General features: G+C 41.0%; 1 protein-coding gene across 1 annotated transcript in view; it reads right to left on the bottom strand.

The window, feature by feature from the left end:
• SOS1 (SOS Ras/Rac guanine nucleotide exchange factor 1) overlaps window positions 1-22,698 on the bottom strand; it is a 41,222-nt gene that overhangs the window by 8,830 nt on the left and 9,694 nt on the right. Inside the window, exons 3-15 of the mRNA XM_063391692.1 lie at window positions 21,983-22,114; window positions 21,287-21,451; window positions 20,313-20,522; window positions 19,898-20,041; window positions 18,824-18,934; window positions 18,620-18,718; window positions 8,499-8,626; window positions 7,059-7,714; window positions 2,735-2,816; window positions 2,404-2,526; window positions 2,200-2,303; window positions 886-1,108; window positions 104-223 (exon numbers count right to left, since the gene is read on the bottom strand). Of these exons, the coding sequence (XP_063247762.1) occupies window positions 104-223; window positions 886-1,108; window positions 2,200-2,303; window positions 2,404-2,526; window positions 2,735-2,816; window positions 7,059-7,714; window positions 8,499-8,626; window positions 18,620-18,718; window positions 18,824-18,934; window positions 19,898-20,041; window positions 20,313-20,522; window positions 21,287-21,451; window positions 21,983-22,114 (2,297 nt within the window). The remainder of the gene's footprint in view (window positions 1-103; window positions 224-885; window positions 1,109-2,199; window positions 2,304-2,403; window positions 2,527-2,734; window positions 2,817-7,058; window positions 7,715-8,498; window positions 8,627-18,619; window positions 18,719-18,823; window positions 18,935-19,897; window positions 20,042-20,312; window positions 20,523-21,286; window positions 21,452-21,982; window positions 22,115-22,698) is intronic.

Genomic DNA, 22,698 nt, shown 5'->3' on the forward strand with positions numbered 1-22,698 from the left:
CTAAACACCAACACAGGAATTCTCCCAGAAGAGAATTTTTCACAGGATACTTGAGAATGGACTCCAGACATGGAGTAGGTGCAGATTCAGGAAAGTCACTTACTTTTCAAACCACAGAGTTAGGTTAGTTGTATGCCTTATCATTTTGAGAAGGTTGGGAGAATTAATTTCTTTGTCTTCCTTTGTCCACACACTTCCAACTAGTTCTGATGGCTGCACAGCTCTGAAAAAGTAGATATTTTATCAAAAAACATAACTAAAAGCTTGAAAGAAGGTATTATTTTTCCAAACTCTCTTGATTTTCACTGAATTTGAAATTCATACTTAGAAATGAATTCTTAAGGTATCCCTTCTCCAAAGTTAGGCTGCCCTCGTGACTCAATGACTGATATTTCTACACTTCTTTTTTAGACTGTGGGTATTTCTTAAGCTATGTGACTCTTAACCACCTCTGTTCATCTAAATGAAGAATGAAATCTCCAACTCATTCACCAGAACAAAATGTGAGCTTCCAATGCCTGAATCATTTCTTACAGACAGCTGATGAGATCTGACATGGTCCTTAATCTGCCACACAAACCAGGATGTGAAGAAAACTGATTTAATAATTGTTCATATTTCTCAAGGGTTATCTACTCAGAAAGTATCAAGAGAAAGCTGGAGCACAAGACAATTAACAGTATGCAACAGTCACATATACTGCAGGTAACTTGGGGAGGATAAAGCAAATACTGCATTTAAAAGAGCTTCCTCTGCAAAAATTAATACACACCACTGGTGAAGTCCCCTGATCTCTGTGGGGCTTCACACCAGAGGCCCCCAGGAACACCTTCAGGCATGGAGAACATTTTGATTTGTGCCACTGTTTCCCAGTGGAGCAGTTACCTGTAAAAATCTGACTCCAGTAGGGTGAGCTGCCGAGCGATTTCTATGGGATGCAAAGTGAGCAGGTCAAAAGTCTCTGTGTGGCCTGGTTTGCTGATGTGCCACTCAATCGCTGGAGGGGGGCTCTCAAAAGTGATGTTGTGGCTGGGCCCAATGGCTTGGGCCTGCTTCTTCCTGTTGATTATCTTCGTGATGGATTCAACCCACTTCTTCATGGCTTTGCCTGGCACACAGAGAAAGTTACTATGCAGTTAATGCTGTTCTTCCTAAGGCATCAGTGTCATTCAGGAATCTTTGGATTTAACACCAAAACCTTCTAAATTAAAGCAACCATATATTCTTCAGGATTGGTGTTCTCACACAAGAGTAGAACTATTCAAAGACAGAAAGAATTCCTCAACAGCCAATGCTGAGCACAACCTTGCCCAAGCACAAATCAGAACACTCAAATTAAACTCTTGCTCTGATTCAGGTGCTTTTCTTTCTTTTCTGAGTTTACAGAGAATTTTTGGGAACAAACCTTGTTGTGCCCAAAATGCACTTCTGCAAACACCTTGAACTTTATAGTTTGGGCAAGAGCACATGGTTACCTCAGATAACCTAGAAAGTCAAAATAACAAACAGGGAGAAGCTTCTTCCTGTACTGCATTTACAATCAAAGCTGAGAATAGAATTGAAAAGCCAAATGCCTTTTTAGCTCTGTACCATAAGAATTTCATGCACCAGTCCATTGAAAAATTTCCAGCAACACTCACTGAATTACCTGCCTCATTCTCCCCTCTTTTTAATGGCTGAATAACCACTAAGTTCTTCTCTGACACAGTCTTTTCCTACTAATTGCTACTGTGTCTGTCCTGGTTCTATTTAAAAGGAAACAGGAAAAGTCTGTACAATCACAATGGCAAGGTGTCCTACAGTTCTAACATGCACTGTGAAGTAACTGGAAACTCTTATTTCAAAGAAAAAATGGTTTCCACCATCCAACTCTTACAAAAAGTACCCCTGTGTAAAGTTTAAAATGAGAATCAAAGCAATTATTCTGTCCTGATCATTACCAGGTTCTTACTATTTTTTGTTATTTCAGTCCCTCTACAACAGAACTCATAATTCATGTAAATAACAATCACTGTTCTGAACAGGAGCCAGATTTCGAATAACTCTGTGTATGTGCTGAATGAAAGTTTATTTCACGCTCACGATGCAGTATTGAATAAACAGCGTGTCCTGTTTTTCCTGAAAGCAGAACTGGTCTCGTTCCCTGTCTCTGCAAGGGGAAGCTTTAGGATAAATGCCAGCAGTGCAAACTCTGAGTACCTCTCACTGTTCCGATGAACTCCTCCAGCCGTTTCAGCAGGTCGGCGTCCCTCTCGAAGTCGTAGAAGTGGTGCTCCACCCAATGCCGGCACACATTTAACACCCTGCAGAGGCAAAGAATAAATGAACACTGGGGCTCAGCATGCCCTCCCTGGCACAGGCAGCCCTGGGGCAGGGCAGAGGAGCCCGGGGTGCAGCACTGACCGCAGCTGCACGGGCTGGATGTACTCCTTCCTGAAGCGCTTCAGCTCGGCGCTCAGCGGCTGGTCCCCGTTCTCCATGGCCATGCGGTCGGCCTCCGTCGGCTCGGGCTCGGGAATTTCAAACCTGCCACGGGACACGGGGGTGAGCACCACGCCCCTGCCACCCTGGCCACAAACTTCTACATTTTACTGGTAGTCCTTGAACTGGACAGCTTTTTAAAAGGTGTTGGAAGCGACTCCAAACCGACTGCAAAGCCAGAATCTTACACACAGCAAGTAAAAAGGAAAAAAAATTGCACTTCATAAGAACAGTATTTTTAACAGTGGCATACCTTTCTATTAGCAAACTCAGCAACTCTTGAGGTCTACAGAAGGATCTATATGTTGTGAGAAAAGTCCGAACAAAGTTGGGATCTAAGACAAAGAATAATTTTACACTTATGTCAGCAATTACCTGATTTTTTTTCCCCTTTACAATAACTTCAATTATCTGTTAAAATTAAAGATGTCATCCTACCAATTTACACAGAAGATGATATAAACCAAAATGGCTTTGGTAACAATTCAAAACCTCAATTTAAAAATAGCAATACAAAGCAGAATTTAAACAATTTTCATTTTGTTGAAGGTTCGCAACAATGACTTTTCCCTCCCCCCTCAATTGTTAAAAGGCAGGATTCCTTTCTGATGATTTTGGAATTAATGAATTGATGATTTTATTTATGAGTGAACAACCTTGGTTTTGACAGTGACCAGGACATGAGAACCCAAAACCCACATGGAGGAACTTTGCACTGGGTAGAAATGGCCTCTTCCATGGGAGAGTATTTCCCCTAAACCAGTCATGCTAAGGCAGCCAAGATATTCTTTCATCTGACAGCTATGTTAGAGGTTATGTTTATTTCACTTCAAGAAAATCAACTCTTTTTATTTAAATTGACTAATTACCCATCAATTCATTTAAAATATGGAAAATGTGTCTTCAAAACAATCAAGTGCTCCAAACAGAAAACCAAAGTGTCTCTCATGATGACAAAAGCAAACGCATTTGTTTTCAAATATGAGGAAATGCAGTGACAGCTCACTGGCACTGCACAGAGCTGGCTAGAAACAAGGTTAACCCTGTCCTCACTGAACAGAATTCATGAGCAGACTGCAACAGCTTTGCATATTAAACCCAGGTCTGAAAACCAAACTGCAGCTGATGATTGTCCTATCACAGAGTGGCTGAAGAGGAGCTCACAGGACTTGAAGCAAGAATTGCTGTAGGCTGTAAGGTGTAGGATTAAAAGGCTGCATTATTTGACCTGATGCTCTACTGGATTTGTTTCCTGGAATGTGGATTTTTAGGAGCTGCTTTAAAATCCTCCTTAGCTCTTTACCAGCATCTTGCCCATCTGAATGAACATTCTACCCTTCTTAGACCCCACTGAGCTGCTCATTTGGGCAACAGTTTTCTGTGCTGTGCTGCACCCCTTGACTGTGCCATGTAACCCGGCTTTTCCTTGCCATTTTGTTTTAGGATAATTCTCTTTTCTTGAACAATTGGCTATTCTGCTTCTCACATGTCCTTCATTACTCCATTTTTCTAATCATAATCCCTCTCCCAGTCCTTGAAACTGCGAAGTCCAAAATGATTTTCAAAGGCAGAACTGCAATACTTTTTGCACAAAGAAGGTCACCCCTGTTCACATCATCTTTACCATGAAAACACACAAATTCTGCTGTGCTAGAGAAGCACAGTAACTCAAGCTTCCACAGCCTGCAATCTGTACACAGCATCTACTCTAAATAAGAGATTTTTGTTACATGAAAAAAGAGCTTCCAGAGCAATTAACATTTTCAGATTGCTGCAAGCTCTGAGTCATAGCTATTGTTATTTACAGGTAGGGTCAGCTTATAAATCCACAATGCATATTGAATTTCAAACGAAGTAGATCAGAAAATCCAATCTAACTTTGTTATCTTACCAGCAATGACTGTGACTCAAAATAGTGTACAATATATGAGTAAGTGTTAAAAAAATACAGACAACACCAGTTAGCCAGGATGTCTGCTCATGTGATAATTCCCTCTTCAATGCAGCCAATTTGAAAGCTAAAAAAGAACAATAACTGTTCTACGAGGATTTATAAATAATCACCCTTGAATTCCTTAAGAAAGGAAACGGACACCATGCTGACGCACAAGCACTCTTAACATATCAAAGCTTTAAAAATAGAAGAGTGCTGCCCTATAGATAAAAAAAATGCCACGACTTGGAAACGTTGGTACCACCTAACGCAGCTGCTCCTGCACAGGAATCGGGCAGGAGGAGATAATGACTGCAGAGACACAGGAAAACAAGGAAAAGCCACCAGAATATGCAAATGGGCTCAGAACCCGAACTCCTAATTGCAGGGCAATTTCTGTCATGTGAAAGGACACGGAAAGTTGTTTTTGCAGAGGAGACTTCTCCCTGTTTTGCTGCTCCATCACAGGATAGTTTGGCACACCTTGGGAGCTGCTGCAGTGCTGGGTGCCTCCCACCCCTGGCAGAACTGCTTCCTTACAGCTGTCCCTCTTGCACAGCAAAGAAATTCTGCCTGATAAAAGGGTTTGTCATTGGTCAAGGGGGTGAGGGATGACAAAAGGTCCAACACCTGTATTTACTAGTGAGGAGGACTGCGTGAATCTTCATATATGACAAAAAATTAAGACTTGAAATGACTACAGCAGCTAATTAAACTGCAACAAATTCACGTGACCTTTGCAGTGTATCGGTAATTATTTCTTACACCACTTGACCTACAAAGAAAAAAACCCAGAGAGAAGCCACAGCTATAGTAAATACCGTATTTACTGTCAGCTCAAGGGCTGCCACAACCAGTCACACTGAATTTCAGAGAAACTGCCTCAGAAAGGTGAACACTTGCTGCTCTGGCATCTGAATATGAAGTCAATAAAGACTTTTCAGATTACCATCACACACACACAGCCCTGTGAGGGGCAAGGAAAGCACTTCTCCAGTCTGTACCTGTTTGGTTACACATCACCACAGCCCTCATTTTCCCTGTCTCCAAGCACAGAGAAGCCTTGAACTCAGCTGATACGTGTGTAAAGAGCTGACCTGGTACTCTGCAGAGCTACTCCCCTGCTCACTGCATCTCACAAGATGCAACAAAACCCTGAATGATGTACACCAAAATGGACCATGTTTCCTGCACAACAGAGCATTTCTGGTTGAGTCACTCTATCTCTTACTCCTTTGCTGCCCTGGAAAAGACTGCACAGACTGGTGAGAACAATGATGTTTTTCCTTACAGATAACCAATTATAAAACAGAAGGTATAGAAGATAAGATTGAGAAATTATGCACAATGTAGCAATGCAGCATCATTGAGATGTCCAGGGCTACAAAGACAGGCTAAATACATTGTAAGACAACTATTTTTATCCTTCTGGTCAAAAGTCTTTCAGACCATCTCTCAGCACCCATATTCTCATTTTTCTCATACAATAGTTTTTGCTAATTCTCTGGCAAAGACAAAGCCAAATTTAAAAATAATAATAGAGAAGTGTCTTCCTTTCTCTAAGGCTGAGTTGTTTGATTTTAACTTTCAAGACCATAAAATTGTCATATGACCAATGTCAGAAATCGTGTCTATAAAACTCAAAGCCAAGAGCTGGAAGTTTATAAAGTTACAAGAAAACTAAGACAGGTACAAAACTGCTCAGGTAAAAACTGCCAGCACAATATTGCATTTGGCTTTCTAGTAAATGTTAGGAAAATTCAAGGAAATTTAAAGAGCAAGAATAGTAATGGAGCAAAGATATATAAATATTGTAAAAAGTAAACAGAGTATTAAACTACAGAAATTATATTCTGCTTACTGCCCACTTCTTTGAAACAAATATTCCTGATCTATGCAGGGTATCTAGGACTGAGCTGCAGAGGAACAATCTACAACTATTAAGAGTGTAAAAAAAAAGAAAAAAATAGATTGTTGAAAATGAAAAGCACTAATACCAAGATGCCTAAAGTTTCAGAATAACTAACAGTTATATACAGTTAAATACAGTTAGAATTAGAAAAAAAGATCCAAACCCCAAACACAAGCTCATGCTTTACAGCAGAGCTTATGAAAATCCTGGCTGCTAGCAAGAAGAACCCCACACACTGAGGTCAGCCTTGGGTAACCACATAAATGTCTTTAATGTGTCTTCAACACAAACAGAAACCCAAAGTCAAAAGTCCTTAAATCAAATCCTCACTGAAGCTCCCATTAAGGCAAAGTTCTGAGGCCAAAGCATGCAAGTGACTGCATCTATCAAGATGATATTGGTCTTTCCATGACTGAACTGGGAACACTGGGCCCACAATTCTCTCCCACAGTGTTGGCCCTTCCTGTCACCCAGCTTTAGAAGTCTGCAGGGAAGGAGTTCTTTTAGCCTGGGGCACAGAGGAAAAAGGATTGTCTAGAGCTCAACGCTGCTGGCCCCCACCCCATCGCTTGCATGAGAACAACCTTATGCACATGTAACATCCCACATGAACTGCCAAGCACATCCACTTTTTACTCACTTTACGTGTTCTGCTGCACGTATTTAACACAGGAGGAGAAGCAGCAGCGAGCTGCTCCCCTGAGCTGTGGCTGCACACACCGAGTGCCTCACCTGCGTACATGTGGTAAGTCAGCCTCTCGATGAGCTTCACCACAGTTCCTGCCTTGATGATGGGGATTCCAGACTTGGGCTGCATGTTCTCCTCAAACACAATATTCTCCTCAGAGTCGGGTTCTGCAAATCTATAAAGCTCAGGGTTTGGAAACCTCATCTGCTCCTCTTTTTCTTCCTGTAACATTGTTACATCCAACATCCTTTCCAGCGTGCTTCTATATTGCAAAGATATCAACGCTGCCATCCAGTTGTTTTTCTCTTCAGCTGATTTAGCAGCAAAAATAACACTGTTCTCATCTTTCAAGATGATTTCAAAGGCATGTCTGTACTCATTAGTGTCATCCTTATCGTTGATTTGTACCTTTCTCATGAAGAACTTCTCCTTGAGCCGATACTCTGCGTTGCTAGCACCAGGGAGCCTCGGCTGGCCGTGGTTTGACTTACAGCAAATCATCAGGCCATCAAAGAGGAAGATGTGTCTCTCGTGCTTTGCTCCCACACGTGTGAGCGTTCCTTCCATGATGAACTCGTTGCAGCACTGTCCAATGTCCTTGCCCTCCCAGCCATCAATGTTTTTCTGGATTTCATTCATTTTCTTGATGGCCAGCTGCTTGCCCTTCATCTGCTGAGTATAGAAGCGGCATGCGGATTCACTTCGGTGGAGAGGAGGGAAAGGCAGCCTGTTAGTACACCTGCACTTAAAAACACCACCACCACTAACACAAAAACACCAGAGCATCCTCCTGACAAGTGAGCATCCCACTGAGAGTGCAGCTTCATCATTCAGTATCAGCACCGCTGCACAGGCTTGACTCAAGTATCTCATCTGATAAATTAAATTTTGTAATTATCTTCAGCAGTAGATGCTTTAGCTAAACACAAGCAACCAGAGGCAGGCAAGCTCTGAGTGCTTCTTAGCCCAACAAGCCACTCGCTTCCACAGCCAACAGAACAATTTTTAGATGGCATTAATTTGAAACAAGTACATTCAGAAAAAAATAAGCTGTTAAACACATTCATTTTCAAGCCTTGAGATTACCCTTGGCAGCACAAAACTTGCCTGGCAACGAAAATATTGAATCAATTTTAAGAGTAGTTTCAAATTCAAGAACATTCCCTTCTAACCACACAGAAAGGTACTTCCAGAATATTTTTAGGTGGATTTTTATTATCTGAGCACCCTGAACCCACCAATGCTGTAACTTTCTACTTACCAGTGAATTCCCACAATGTCTCAACTACCAGTTTGCAAGGACACGTAGGAATTAGAACGCTTTTAAAACAATAACAAATTATCTCGGCTTTGATGTCACTTCCTCTGAAAAGGCAGCCTTGTCACAAACCATTCTGTTCATTGTTTACTAAAAGAGGAAACCGGGAGCCCTGGATTTATAGCGAGCTTTAGGAGCAGGGAGCAGAAAACCCGGAAACGTTTACCTCAGCCTTCGCTTCGCGAGGCTCTTGGAGCATATCCGTTCCATACTGCTTTGAAGATTGAGCAGCGCAGTTATTGCTTGCTTCAAGCACTCTTTGTCCTCCTCATCCTCACTCTTCTCTTCCAATTGCTGTGGACATTGAAAGTCAAAGACAGGAGGAGGGTTACAAGCATTCTGGCAGGTGCAAATGCAGAAGTTTGACCCAGGAAGAAGAAATCTAACCATCTGCTCATTTTTTGTGCTCCTGCTGGTTGTACAAGTTAATGGAAATAACCAGGTGTGCTACTGACACAGGTGAGAGAACTCTCTGCTGAGATCTCACTAAAATCCAGCACAGCCACTAAGGGCCCCAGACACAGACACACTCAGACACGCAGTATTTATCTCAAACTGCTTTGGTTTATCTCAAACTGCCTTGGTTTGGTTTATCTCAAACTGCCTTGGTTTGATTTCTCTCAAACTGCCTTGGTTTGATTTCTCTCAAACTGCCTTGGTTTGATTTCTCTCAAACTGCCTTGGTTTGATTTCTCTCAAACTGCCTTGGTTTATCTCACAGCTCCTTAATGGAACCCACTGCAGGTGTTAAGAGGAACAAGCAAGGAAGGAGATCCCCATACACACCACACTACAGGACAAGGCCAGATCAGTCTGTAACAGATAGAAACATCCTGGAACAGGCAAGCTGGACCCAAAGCTGAGCAGAATTCCTTCATCACGTTTAAAAACAAGATTACAAGGGCTCTCATCTCACAGATAACAGTCTAATTAATAAGCAGCTTGAAGGGAACCTTGGAGATCATCTCAGCCAACCTCCAGCACAACTGCAGAGCCAACACAGATCAAGTTGCCCAGAACCACAATGAGTTTTGAATCTAAAAACTAAACTAAAACTGGATAAGAAGAATTAACAGTAATATTTTGTGTCTAACTGTTGTTATGACAGGTAAATCTTTTAAAACAAGATCTGCCATGTTTAAGATGGCTTAAATTGAAGATTTTAATCTCAAATCTTCATTTAAGCATTAAAATGTTTCATATGAGTGAAAAAATAGATGATTACAGCTGTGGCTTAGATGTCAAACTGAAATAACATATGCAGAATTATTAACAGACAAGCATGTTAGACTATCACACACCAAGAATTAGCTCCACACAATTGAAGGATTTGTTTTGGTGGTAGAAGTGAAATGAAGGCCAGCACGAACCAGCATGACACCCTTGGAAAAAGTACAATTGAGCTGTTTGATTTCAGTGTAAAATGTAAGTATTGCCCTCCAAAATCCAACAGAGTACAACACAGTCATGTTTGATATTTCAGTGGGTCAGAGAACAGCATGATTTTTTTCCCTAACTAGAGTTAATAACTCAGTGCAACAGCTGTCAATGCCAGAGACTCCTTTATTTGTGTTTTCAGCCACAAGGATGACCACAAAGTTTATTCTAGGCAGCTTTGGTTCACGCAGTGCCATCCTGTCGTACTCTGAATCAAAGCAGCAGTAGGTGTGAGAGCCTACCTGTGTAACAAGCACTGAAAACTGCACCACAGCAAGCAGCACTCCCCAGGAGATCCTGGGGAGATGACACCACCCAAGGAGGAGCAGACTACCCTCCTCATATCCCTCTGTCTCCAGATTTAGTGGAGGAATCATCTCCCCTTTGTTCAGTCCTGCAGGTCTGGGTTCAGAGACAATTTCAGACCAGAGAAGCAGGCACAGCAGCACTGGCACAAGTCCTGAAAGCAAGCTTTGAAAAAGCTGTAACTGCCTCTAAGATTCTGCACCTTTCCTGCACAAGCATTCAAGAGAAGGCTCTTTGCCTTGTGTGCTGCCTTTTTACAAACTTCCATCAAAACAGCCTAGCTGGACTTCCTACAATTCCTGCATTGCTACTCTTCAGCAGTGGAAGAGTTTGTTTAAGCGTGGTCTTGAAAATGAGCCTTACTAGGTCCCACACTATTCTGTACATTCTCCTCAGAAACAAACCAGTAGAGATTGACATTCATTACTGCAAAGCATTCTGCTCTTATGTTGATTTTTGATTTTTACAGCAACTTCTCTCCAGCTGCAAAAACATTGGTATTCATCCATGTCCCAAAGTAAAATACGTACGTGCATATAGAGAGAGCAGTTTATACTTTCCCAAAAGTATCAGTTGGGAGTAACCCTATTTCCAATGGTAAACAGAAACTAAATCAAAATCCAGTGAGTGTCATTATGCTCCAGGTTTAACATTTACAAAGTGCTGTGCAGAAATGTGTCTTCTGTGTAACACCAACACAAATGGCACATCAGGCAGTACTCTGAACTGCTATGCAGACACTTCTCTGGACACAGAGAATTTGGAAGTTTCTATTCAGCATGGTACTGTACAATTACCAAAACCAGACTCAGTCAGAGCTCAGTGTAAATTACAGCAACGATCTCCTCTTGCACTGCCCCTGGACAGTTTGGAAAAGGTGGAAAGTAAAACGGCATCATTGGAAAGCCCCCAGAAAGTTTCTGTGCAAATCCCACTCATTCTTCTATAGCTGTGCAGTGCCCCCTAATGAACAAACCAGGCACAGTTCTAAGTAAGTACAATTCTAAGGTGGGTCGGTTGCTTTTGGTTTTGGTTCTTTAACAGAAAGTGCACTATATACTACAAAAAATATTATGTGAAGGAAGTGTAGATTTTTGATTATCAGTAGTATGACAGAGATTGTGGGGTTTAACAATCTTAGGAGAAAATATTGGCTTCATGTGATTCACAATACCACAGGCACAAGACCCTGCTCATTCAAGGGAAACAAACTTGGAAAACAGACTGCTGGGGAAGTTTTTTAAAAAAAAGAAGTACTCTGCATTCTAGGCCACAAGTTCTGAAGAGACACCAGGAAGTGGAAGACAAGGTATTTTGTTCTACCTGTTGCACACCATAAGGATTACACATTTATAAATTCCAAAGAGATACAAAAGAATTCCTTCTCATGCAGTGCACAACTAGAGTGTGGTAGTCAAACTCTTAGTCAGAGAAGCATCTCTGGAAATACAATGATAGAAAACACACATGAGGACATGCAGATACAGCCACAGCAGCAGGTGTCATGGACAGCAAGTCTTACACTTCAGGGTTTGCATCACAGGCCAGACTTCTGTCTTCCCACAAGACTGAGTCCAACCATTGGAATTTGGGAACTGCTAATTCCCCAGTTCCTCTGGGAATCAAGACCACAGCTTCAACACACAGAAGACAGAGCTATTTTGTAATCAAGAATAAAAACCAATGGGTTTCTTCTCTGGCCAAGGCAGGCAGGTCTGCTGGCACTTGGCCATAAACCAATCCTGGAAGGTGGCTCAATAGCATAGAGATACCTGAGAGCACTTTCTTTTTGTAATTCCTACGAAAACCAAAAAATTCAGCCCAAAGCAGCAGTGTACTGGGGACAAAAGAAAGTGTTCTCATATCTAGAAAGTTTAATTTTTAGAAAGCACCAGGAAATCATCTGGGACAGTAAATGAGGACAACCTCAGGGAACACTATACACTTCTGGAAAATGTCAGCAGACTAAAAAGCACCTCACACCTGAACCTTGAAGGAAACTCCACATGCCACACTCCTGAACATACATACACAGCTTTAGTGTACTGAAATCTGAAAAGTCACTTTGTTTTCATAGAAACTCAGACAATCTTGAGCAGAGTGCAGTAAAAATATTCATACAGTCATCTGTTTATTTAGACCCACATTACTGCAGGAGTGTTAGTTGCACTGACAGAACAAAACACAATATCTTACTGAAGCAGTGACAAAAACCTTTTCCCCACTCAAAGCTTAACTATGCCTTCTCAGTTTAATTTTACAAAGTTACATACAACAGCACATGTTAAATATCAAACCCCAAATATCAGAGAATTAGTTACAAAAAGCCTTCAGCATTCTCTTGGAAGTACACTTTTAAAGATAAGCTAAAAGGCCCTCATCTTTTATTTCATGTTAAGTTTCACTCAAAATATAAAATATGATCAACCCACTGGGAAGCACACTGGACAAGTAAAGCATCAAAACAGAGGAAAAGAAAAAGCATTCAACTTCTAGTACAAGATTCCTTGTTCCTTCACCTCTTTACTATGTGAGAGATCCTAAGTATACATTGAAAATTCAAGTACATCAAATACCATCAGAGCCCAAAAATGTAAAAACATTCAGGCTAAAGAGACATGTGAATTTTAGGAATTGCTCCTTTGATTACTCAATGTGTGTGTGTGTGAAATTAAAATAATTATGTTTCAAAATTCAATTACACTACTCTGAAGTGCCATTTTGAAAATCAAGATGGACACTGAGGCAAAGTCAGGAAGAGCCATTCAGAAATAAACACTAGACAAGTCTGCCAGCTGATGTTTCAGCAACTCAGCAGTTCCAAGTTTTCTATACCAGGTTTCTGATGTGGCCAATTTGCCATTAGCATGCCCATAAAGGGGGACAGCCTGTCAGAAGACCACATTCCACATTTGCTGCAGAGCTGAGGCTCCCTGCTCAGTGTTTCACCTGGTGTCTGCTCAGCAGCAAGAGGTGCAATTTTCATCTCAGTTTCTACAGTTTTGCTCTCAGTTTGTGCAGCTGGGAAGGGATTCACATATGCAATCAATGTTAGGTTACACACTCAGCATCTCCTTCACCAAGGAAGGGACAGAAAAGCAAAGCCTTTTTTCCTTCTCTGAGGTTCTCACAGAATCATTTCCTAAACATTCAGACTTTTTGTAGGCTCCTAGCAGCCATTTGTGCATTTTCCATTCCATTACTGGGAACGGCTACTTTGCCTACAGGAGGCCTTGACTTCTCCAAGTACAGAAAAGCCATTTGCTCTGCATTTTTCAGAAATAAGGGGTTTGGGTTTTTTGCATATGCTGATGTCTCCTCCACAGCAGCATCATTACCTTTCTGCAACAAATGTACAAGTTCACACAGATCCTTCCAGAGCCTTCATGCTCTGAAACTCTCTTCTTTCTTACTGTCACTTTGGTTTGTCTCATCACTATTAGCAGACCTGCAGAATACATTAGAAATTTAAAACTCATAATTTAGTTCAGAGCATTTAGTTAGATCAGTATTTGAAATATCAGAGTATTTACCTATGTGCTTCCACACTTGTAATTGGGGTCTTCTATTTTCTTCCCCCTAATTTTCTATCAAAGTAAAGACAATGCAATTTGAAAACATCTTTCCTTTCCCTTTTGTAATTCCAAAGTGGACTAAAATCCACTTTTTCCTGCTTCGACACAATTCGACACTGATCTTTGCCAGAAAATTTTGCAAGGCTGTAGGGAAAACTGGATGACATCTCTGTGTTTGGACAGAAATGTATGAATTTTTGAACAGGAATGTGTGAATGTTGGAACACTACGTAAGGTGAATTCACAATTTCAGAGACCCCTCTGGGAAGCAAGGGTAGAACCCTGTTGATTTTAAGAGGAGCCCTGGTGGTTAAGCAAAAAAACCAGCAGGTGAAATGAAATGAAACCACAAGTGATAAGAAGAAACCATGAATGGAGTTGGTTGTTCCACCTGTGTTTGTTATTTCCATCAGTTTCCGTGGAATATCTCCAAGTATTGACAGAAAACATTAACCCCCACTGTTACAAGAGAAACAAAGCAAGCTGCCAGTGGGACCAAACCCACAGCTCCTCATCCAGAAGTGTTTTCAGTGAAGAGATCCAAGCACAGGGAAGTCTCAACCACTGCACTACCTCTCCCCAAGGATCTGCCTTTTGCACAGAAGGTGGCAGGAGAAGAGGACAGGGAAATACATTTTTTACTGTTTTTAAAAGATTACACAGCAATACAAGTGTATCAGAGACTGTATCACGACTGCCACAGTCACAAAAACTAAGAGCTGAAAAGCTAAAATAAGCTTCTTGACATTCAGTCCTTGGTGGATTTTGTCAAAACTTCCCTTCAGTGGGGCAAAAAAAGGATGAAAAGTTGTGCAAGTCCCTGTAGGACCCATCCATTTCCAGGGGAGCCTGGCCTGGGGTGTGCAGCACAAGCTGCTGCCCTGGCAGCTGAGGAGCTCTCTGCCATCAGCCACTGAAAGTGGCACCAGACCTTCCAGCTCCCCCAGGACTGCAGAGCCTTTGCCAGGCTGGTGTTCCTGGAGGAGGGACTGGAAATGAACACATCCAGACTTTGGAACCGTGTGGTTAAACACGTGCCAGCTCTGGAGCTCAGGACAGGCTTCGCTTGGCTTCCCAAAGGAGCCTGGCCTGTGACATCCCACTCCTGCCCCAGGGACCAAAGGACAGCATTTGCTGTTCCAGGTGCAGCAGCACTGACTGGCACAGCTCCAGTGCCACGGAGGACTGTAAGGCAAAGGGTCACAAGGAACATTTTATGCTCACTTCTGTTATAGTTCATCCAGTTTTTGCAGAAAAGCAATTTTAGAGGGATAATAGAAAACATATTCTCAGAGGTATTTAGAAAGGAAAGGAGATTATTAGAAATTATTATAAAATTTCCTGGAAAGAGACATTTGCTTCTCAAAATCCTAGATACATCCTGTGTATAAGGAAAAAACCCTATAAAGCAAAACATGCAGCCCCATTACAGCTCCACAACAGATGACATAAATCACTGACAAATGAAGTGACACCCATGTGCACAGATTCATCTGATACAAGCACGGGAAATGCATCAACAAGTGCCACAGCTAGAAAGAAAATTAAGGACCAAACAGTTTGATTAAAAATAACCAAGTTTCTGGGAAAAGTGCACCACACAAATATGTGACAAAGTTTTATTTTCCCCTATAAACTTCTCTGTTTTGGTGATGAACACACAAGTGACTTAAGGCATGAACCCACTAGCACTTAAAGGAGAAAAGAAATAGAAATATTGTCAGTGAAACCCCACAAGCAAGAAATAAATACAGAATCTCATTTCCTCATTTCACCTGGCTGTATCTACTCCAGCTGCTACCACATGACAACTCCTGTACCTTTACAACATTCCAGTTGTAATACAAGTCTTCCTAGCCCAACAATATGAAGTTTCTTACATTTTTTACCTACTGTCTTATTCTAGGAAATGTTTTCTTAGACTTCAGACCAAATTTTACATCATCCCAGCCTTTTCTCCTAAGAAACACCCAAAGATATTGTGCAGCCCTTATCACACATGAGCAAGTTTGGTCAAGCTACATTTTCTTTGCCACACAAAGCATCTCCTGTCACAGAGACCTGGAACTGCACCTCATCTCCAGGGGATAGAAGTCATCCACAGCTGCAGTTACACACACAAAGAGATGGAAACAGGAACAGTTCTGCTGGTTATTTTATCTCAAATGGTATTGTGCATACAAGTTACTGCCTTTGGAAAGAAGCACTGAGAAAGAGTGATTTCAGAAAGTAAAATCTTGTGCTGATATTGAGTGAACACTTTCTTAAAATAATTCACAGCTACTTCAAATCTGTGATTTACTGGTTTTAACAGCAATTAAAGGATACTTTGCAAATTAAACCTCACAGTGTTCTACTGAAGACGAGCAGTCCAGACAGTGTGTGAGACAACAATCTGTAACTGCAGATACTGCAAAACCTTTGCAGACTGACAAAGTTCAGCTGATTAAGACTCTGATTCTCCACCCTGGGCTGGGTTACACCACTTGCAGATAGGACTGCAAACCAAATTCACTCCATTTGTTACACTCTGGAACAGGACACTGAGTGAAACAAGGCTGACAATCCAAGTGAAGTCAAAGCCCAAAATACTTTGGGATGAGCTGCCCAATAAAACACACAGCAAGAAACTTTGGGGATCAAGCTGAAACACTGTAGTCCTAAACTAGCATTTTACCACCTTGTGCCTTCTTCAGCAACATGTAACAAATTTAATACCAACAATGATACCAAAATAATACCAAAAACATAATAACAACAGTAACAACAACTGGGAAAAGGAGAGGTTATCTTGAAAGACCTCGCCAAACCAGAATTATTATTTTTACCATTAGTGTGGTGAAAATGGAAGAGGAAAAGGTTCAACTGAGGAATATTTCTATTTGAGCTCAATTGCCAACCAGTAAACCTGAAATGTTATTTATCATCTAAGAACAAAGTTGGGAAAAAAAGAAATGGAACATAATAGATGCTGCTGTAAAATGAAAGCATCCTGAGATTTTCACTACATTACAGATAGAATTCCAATTAAACTATATTAGCAAAGAGACAATAGGTTACCATTCATAAATCACAGGACTCAAGTCTACACTTGGCTTAAAATAATCCCAACCACACAAAGTTCTCCTGTTTCCCAGAATATGCTGTTTTATCTAAGCCAAGTTTATATATGCTTTGCAGCATTTCTAATTGGGGAAAAAAGAACTTTAAAGTAATCTCTTCACCCAATGAAAGAGTATCATACAGGGATACAAATGTGCAGCACTTGAAACAGGGCCCAATTCAAATCAAAGGTCTTGAAAACCTCTTTCTTCAATTACTAAAGGTCACAGTTATGATTCTATGATTTAGAAAAGCTCATTTATTATCTGAACATCTGCAGAAAGTGCAGTTTCACACAAAGCTGCTGTTTCATACAGAAAAAACTGTATAAAAGTTTGAGGACTTTCAGGTTGGTTGAAGGAAAACACAGCTCTTAGTCCTATGCTAATTACCCAACAATGTAACAGCAAGAGGATTCAGCTAAAACTAGAATATGCATTTGTGCATTCCTGGTGCCCTGTCCAACTTCAGGAGGGATTCAGTTTCTAAACAGGATAGCCTTTAGTGAATAGAAATTTACTCTTTTTTTTTGTAGTCTGCATAGTTAGAATGTAACTGAAACACATTTTAACCAGATTACTTCAAAATATGCAACATTATACAACACAGCTCAGAGATAAATGCTAACCTCTCCATCCTTAAGTGTGTCTATAGCCAAGAGAAATCAAATGTATTTTCCACACACTACTTTGCCAATATTTTGCCTCTTCCTAACCAGAGGCCCACGTTCACGGCGTTTTTAACTTGATTATTCAGAGACATGCCTGCAGTATTGCATTTTGAGACTGTGTGACAGCAGTGTGAGCAGAGGAACCTTTAACTGTACACGACTTTATCCTACAAAATGCAAACAAGCTGTGGCAAACCTCCCTTCCAAGGAAATGCTTCATGTTTTAAACATGTCCAAAGCCAGACCAAACCCATGAATGAGACAAACACATCAAGCACACACCCCAGAATTTTTCAAAAAGCACATTATATAATGCTGCATGCCAAAGGTGGACATGCAGATCTAAATCAGTAAAAATGGAGTTACAACTGTGGACACTTAGGTTGGAAGATGAACTACTGGCTTATCCAAAGACAACCAACCAAACATTCAAGGAAACACAACAGATTTCTTGAAATTGTTTTGGTTTTTCATTCTGGTTTTGTTTGGTTTTTTTACTTCTCATCTAAATTTCCATAAATACTTGTTTGGAACACCGAATGCCTTATGAATTTCTATTAAACTCAAAAGAAGATCCTACTGGAAAGTTTTCCTCAAAATGCTTTACACTCCTTAAAGATCATTATGCAATACTGATAAGTGACCCAGAAAAACATTCTGCAGCTATTACATGTGTATGTTATTGTTACCCTATCAATGCAAGGTCTAATCACAAATAGCCCAAGTACAAATATTAACCAAGCCTTCCCTTTGAAGGAAAGATATCACCTTTACAACCCCAGGAGATGTGCACTGCAGGAACACCAAAGCTCTTAGTAAAATAAAATGAATTCTGAAGGGGAATTGTGCTGTGATTTCAAATATACAAAGTAACAACCTGAGCAAGGCTTTTTCTGTAATACAGCCACGTGCCACCATCTCCTAGCACTGTGGAAACAATCATTCCAAGAATATGAGTGTGCAGATCTCCACTGCTTTCTAGACTGATAGATTATTCAGCAGAAATAATTATCAGCTGATACTCAGTTAATTATGGCATCCAACTGCAGAGCACACTGCCTGCTCTTCTCTCACCACAGCAGTTTTATTATTCACATTCTAGTAAAAGATTTTGCACCTAACTGAGCACACAAAGCTCTCAACACTGAGAACCATGAAAAAACCCCCAAACACATCAGATTTACACAATATTCTTACTTTTAGCAGTTCAAAATAATGAAGACAGTGGTAAACAGGGGCGAGGAGGAGCCGGGGTAGAACATACTGAACAGCTTCTTTAAAGCCTTCACCTATTGACTGGAAACAAAATAAGTTTCAGCCTTAAAACAACACATGGAAGCAACAAGACAATGCAAATACAACAGTAATAACAACAACATGTCCTATTTAAAGGCAAGTTACCTGTAAATAAAATGCTGCTCCTGGCTTTGATAACTGACTTAGAAAATGATCATGAAACCCAGGACGCAAAATATCTTGTGCATATGATTCGTATGGATCAAATGCTAGTTCCTAAAAAGAGATGAAGAATAATTTTACAATCACAGAGTCCCAGAACAGCTAAAGTTCCACGTTTCTTACAGAAAATACATATCCTACATAGGAGAGACTTTTCTGCACACTTTTCCCAAAACACCTGTAGAGAAGAATCCACACTTTTAAATGTACAGACCCACAGATTACATCAGTCCAAAAGAGCTCTCTGGAAGTGAACTGGTCCAATGCTTTGGCCAAAGACAGAGGCATCATTCAAGCTGGCTGAGAATGCTCAGGGTCTCATCCTGCTGAGTTTGACTCCAAGAACTGAGGCATCAAACCTCTCTGGGCAGCCCATCCCAAAGTCCAACTGTTCTCACTGCACATTTCTCCCCCTCCCCTCAGCATCTAGTGAGAATTAATCCTTTTGCCATTTTCACGTCCTCTCGCTCACCTCACAGTTCTCAACGGAGAGGAATCTGCCCTGGCCATGCTCACACCTTCCCTTCAGGTAACTCAAGACAGCAGTAAGATCTACTTCAGCCTCTCAAGAACCAACAAACCCTCTTTGTGCACCGTGGGTCTCAGCCCCTTCATCATCATGGCAACCTTCACTACAAGCCCACCCTGCCTCTCCTGTGCCAGAGAGCCCCAAACCACACACAGCACACCAGATGTGGTCTCAGGTTCTACACAGACCTGCCAGCCCCACTTTCCCTAACAGGAATGTGTTTCTAGTTTGACAGGAACCTCCTCATCAGTGTTGCTGAGGTTTGTTCACCTCTGCTCTCTGAACTTTATACAGCCACTGAAAGCTGAGATTTGGAGACCAAAAAGATGAGAGCACTTTTTAAAACTGACAGTCCCTTCATTACTGAAGTGAGGCTGGAAAAAGAGACCTCAAACTGAAGAAAGCCAGCTGGACAGAGATCTAATTGCAAGTATTAAAATGTGAACAGCAAAAACAAACAAACAAACCCTCCAACCCCATTCTCTTACCTCTGCCATATCTTCAAAGCAGCTGCCTACTAGTGGGTGAGGACTGCCTTCATCTGTCATTTCCACAGTGTCCTCTATGTGGCCCAGTAACTTCACACTGAGTTCATGGATGTCTGATATACGACTAAAGATATTCTCCACATCCTGCAAAGAGCAACAAAACAAGACAGAAGTCAAACGTGCAAACTGCTCTGCTCTGAAAGTCAAGAACTTCCTCACATAGAACAAGATTTTCCAATCATTTTATAATGCACTTTTCCTGTGATTTATGTAAGATCATAAAATGTATTTTTAAAATAATGAACACATATAAATATATTAAATGTACATTATTGAAACATGGCAAAGAACAGTGACATCTTAAAATTGCAGGCCTGTAGGTGCTTGTTGTGTTTGTGGTTTGCACAGTACTTACATGAGATGAGAACAGTTTGGAGTTGGAGGCATATGGCTCTCTAAAAACTCTGATAATGAGATTCAGCTCCCTTATATATTGTCGGACTTCTGCCATAAATGACTTCACTAGGTCATAATAGGTTTGCTCCCCTGAGGTGGAGGGTTCTTCATCAGATAAAGTTAGTGCACTTAAATCTTCTACATCTTGATGGAACATATCCATTAATACCTAGGCAGCAAAGAGAGGGAGATCCACAACATGAGAACCCCCTTTCAAGATTGACCAGTGAGTTACCAACAAAGAAAACCTATTACTCTCATGAAATCAGACTGATCAGCAACAAGATTTATGAATTATCATTCTGCAATCAGCTGAGCATTACAAAACCAATATCCATTGATATCAATTTGCAAGTCATTATTTGCAGTGGCAATTTCTGAAGACTCCCAGTCACTTAGACCAGCCCAGGCATCTTTCCAAGAACGTGGTCCTAAAATTAATTACAATTTAAAAAGTACACAAAAGCAATTAGCACTTAGCTGAGTTCTCTTGCTCTGAATCAGCAGTGCACAATCTAAGTTTCTGATCACACTACACTGTGTGAAGTCAAAAGATGGGCACATTTTGGCTTTCCAGCCTTAGCTTTACCAGGAGTTAACAAACGACCATGCTCAGAAGCCTGGGATCTACCTGCAGTGAGCACTGGCTTGCCCATTTTTAAACGCATTTTTAAAGTGTTCACATGTTGCTGACATTAGGCAGATGCAATCAAGAGAAAGAGAGACTTAAGTATCTAAGCACAAGTAAGAACTTCATAAGCTCAATTAGCTTTCTGGTAGTTTTGTTCCATTACTGGAACCATATTTTATGGCACTAACTTCTTCTTGGAAGGTACAACATTCCATGTACTCACTAAGAAAAAGACATTGTCCTCTCCAAATTGCCTACAGCTTTAGTTGTTTGTTAACTCGACAAACCAGAGCTGGGCTTACCTTATCAGCACACATTGCTACTTTAATATCTTGTTTTGTGATCTCATAGTGTCTTATATTCCGCACATAATTCCCAACCAGTTTCAAGATGTCTGCAGAAATGTATTCTAATACTGCTACTATGTAAACAGACACTTGGTGATCAATTTTGTAGCCTAGAACTTCCTGAAAAGGAACAAAAAAAAGAAAAGAAAAAAAACCAAAAAGGCATTCCATTGTTATTCAGGTAATAAAACAGACACTGTAGATTACAACTCAAACCAGTAAGCAAGCTTAAGCCCCTGCTCAATGAAGATTCACCACATATCTGTTTTAGGAATAGAAACACGGGAGTGTGTAGCCTAGAGAAGAACCAGTGCCATTGGAGATGCTGCTCTATCAAATGTACAAGTGCCAAGAGCCAACAGACTGTCCCAGAAACCTCTCTTACACATCTAGGGCTATTTCCACGAGTTTTTGAGTGTTTTCTTAGCCATGGAAAATGAAACAAACAATGAAAGTTATACAGCAGGTTCTTGGCCTTGTTTGTGCAAGAGAGAACGGAGTGATTTTTCCTCAGAAATAAGTCCCTTCCATTAACTGTGCAACAAACAGACATTTCTAACTCTTTTGGTTCACAGCAGCACACAGACACTGCAGAAACAGAGGGGCTGAGCTCTGACCACGTTCTGAAAGTGAGATTGCACCAGTGCTCACCTTTAACAAGGGATGGATCTTCTCTACTGGCAGGGATAAGGGATTCCTTCGTTTCCTCTTCTCAATGGCAGACTGGGCATCAGCTATTGCCCACTTATCAATAGGGTGGGGGAAACTCTTCTGAACACGATCCTGAGGACAAGAAAACGTGGCCAAGGGGTAAATGCACCATCTGAACCATCTCAGCAATGCAACTGTGTTATCAAACTGCTTTCTGTTACTTAACAAAGAAATGGTTGCTAATATTTGCATTTCAACTATAAAAGCTTACACAAGGTGAGGAAATGTTATCATTTTGGTACACGCTGCTCACTATGTTCATAAGGCTGTCTCAGAGTGTCATTATCAGAGAATTATCTAGTGCTCAAAATTTAAGAATTAAGCTGCAATTGAAGGCACAGTTTGCTCCCCCTGTGCACACCTGGAAATTCAGCATTTAAACACCTGACTATATTTTCCCCTAGCACTTTATCCCCTGTGCAGGATGGTCACTGCATGAAATGACAACAAGCTTTTTGTTTTGCAGACTGATCAGCCCAGTCTGTACACGTGCAAACTGCTCTGATGATGGCAAAGAACACAACAGGAGAAGAAAATGCCCAACATCATCCACACATTTTAAACCAGTTTCAGGCCAGAGGTGGGCCAGACACAGCCCAGTTTATTTACTCTTTCCTGAGGACACCTGCACTCCCCCATGCACTGAACCACTCTCC

This window comes from Prinia subflava, chromosome 2 (genome assembly GCF_021018805.1).
Source record: "Prinia subflava isolate CZ2003 ecotype Zambia chromosome 2, Cam_Psub_1.2, whole genome shotgun sequence".
Taxonomy (NCBI): domain Eukaryota; kingdom Metazoa; phylum Chordata; class Aves; order Passeriformes; family Cisticolidae; genus Prinia; species Prinia subflava.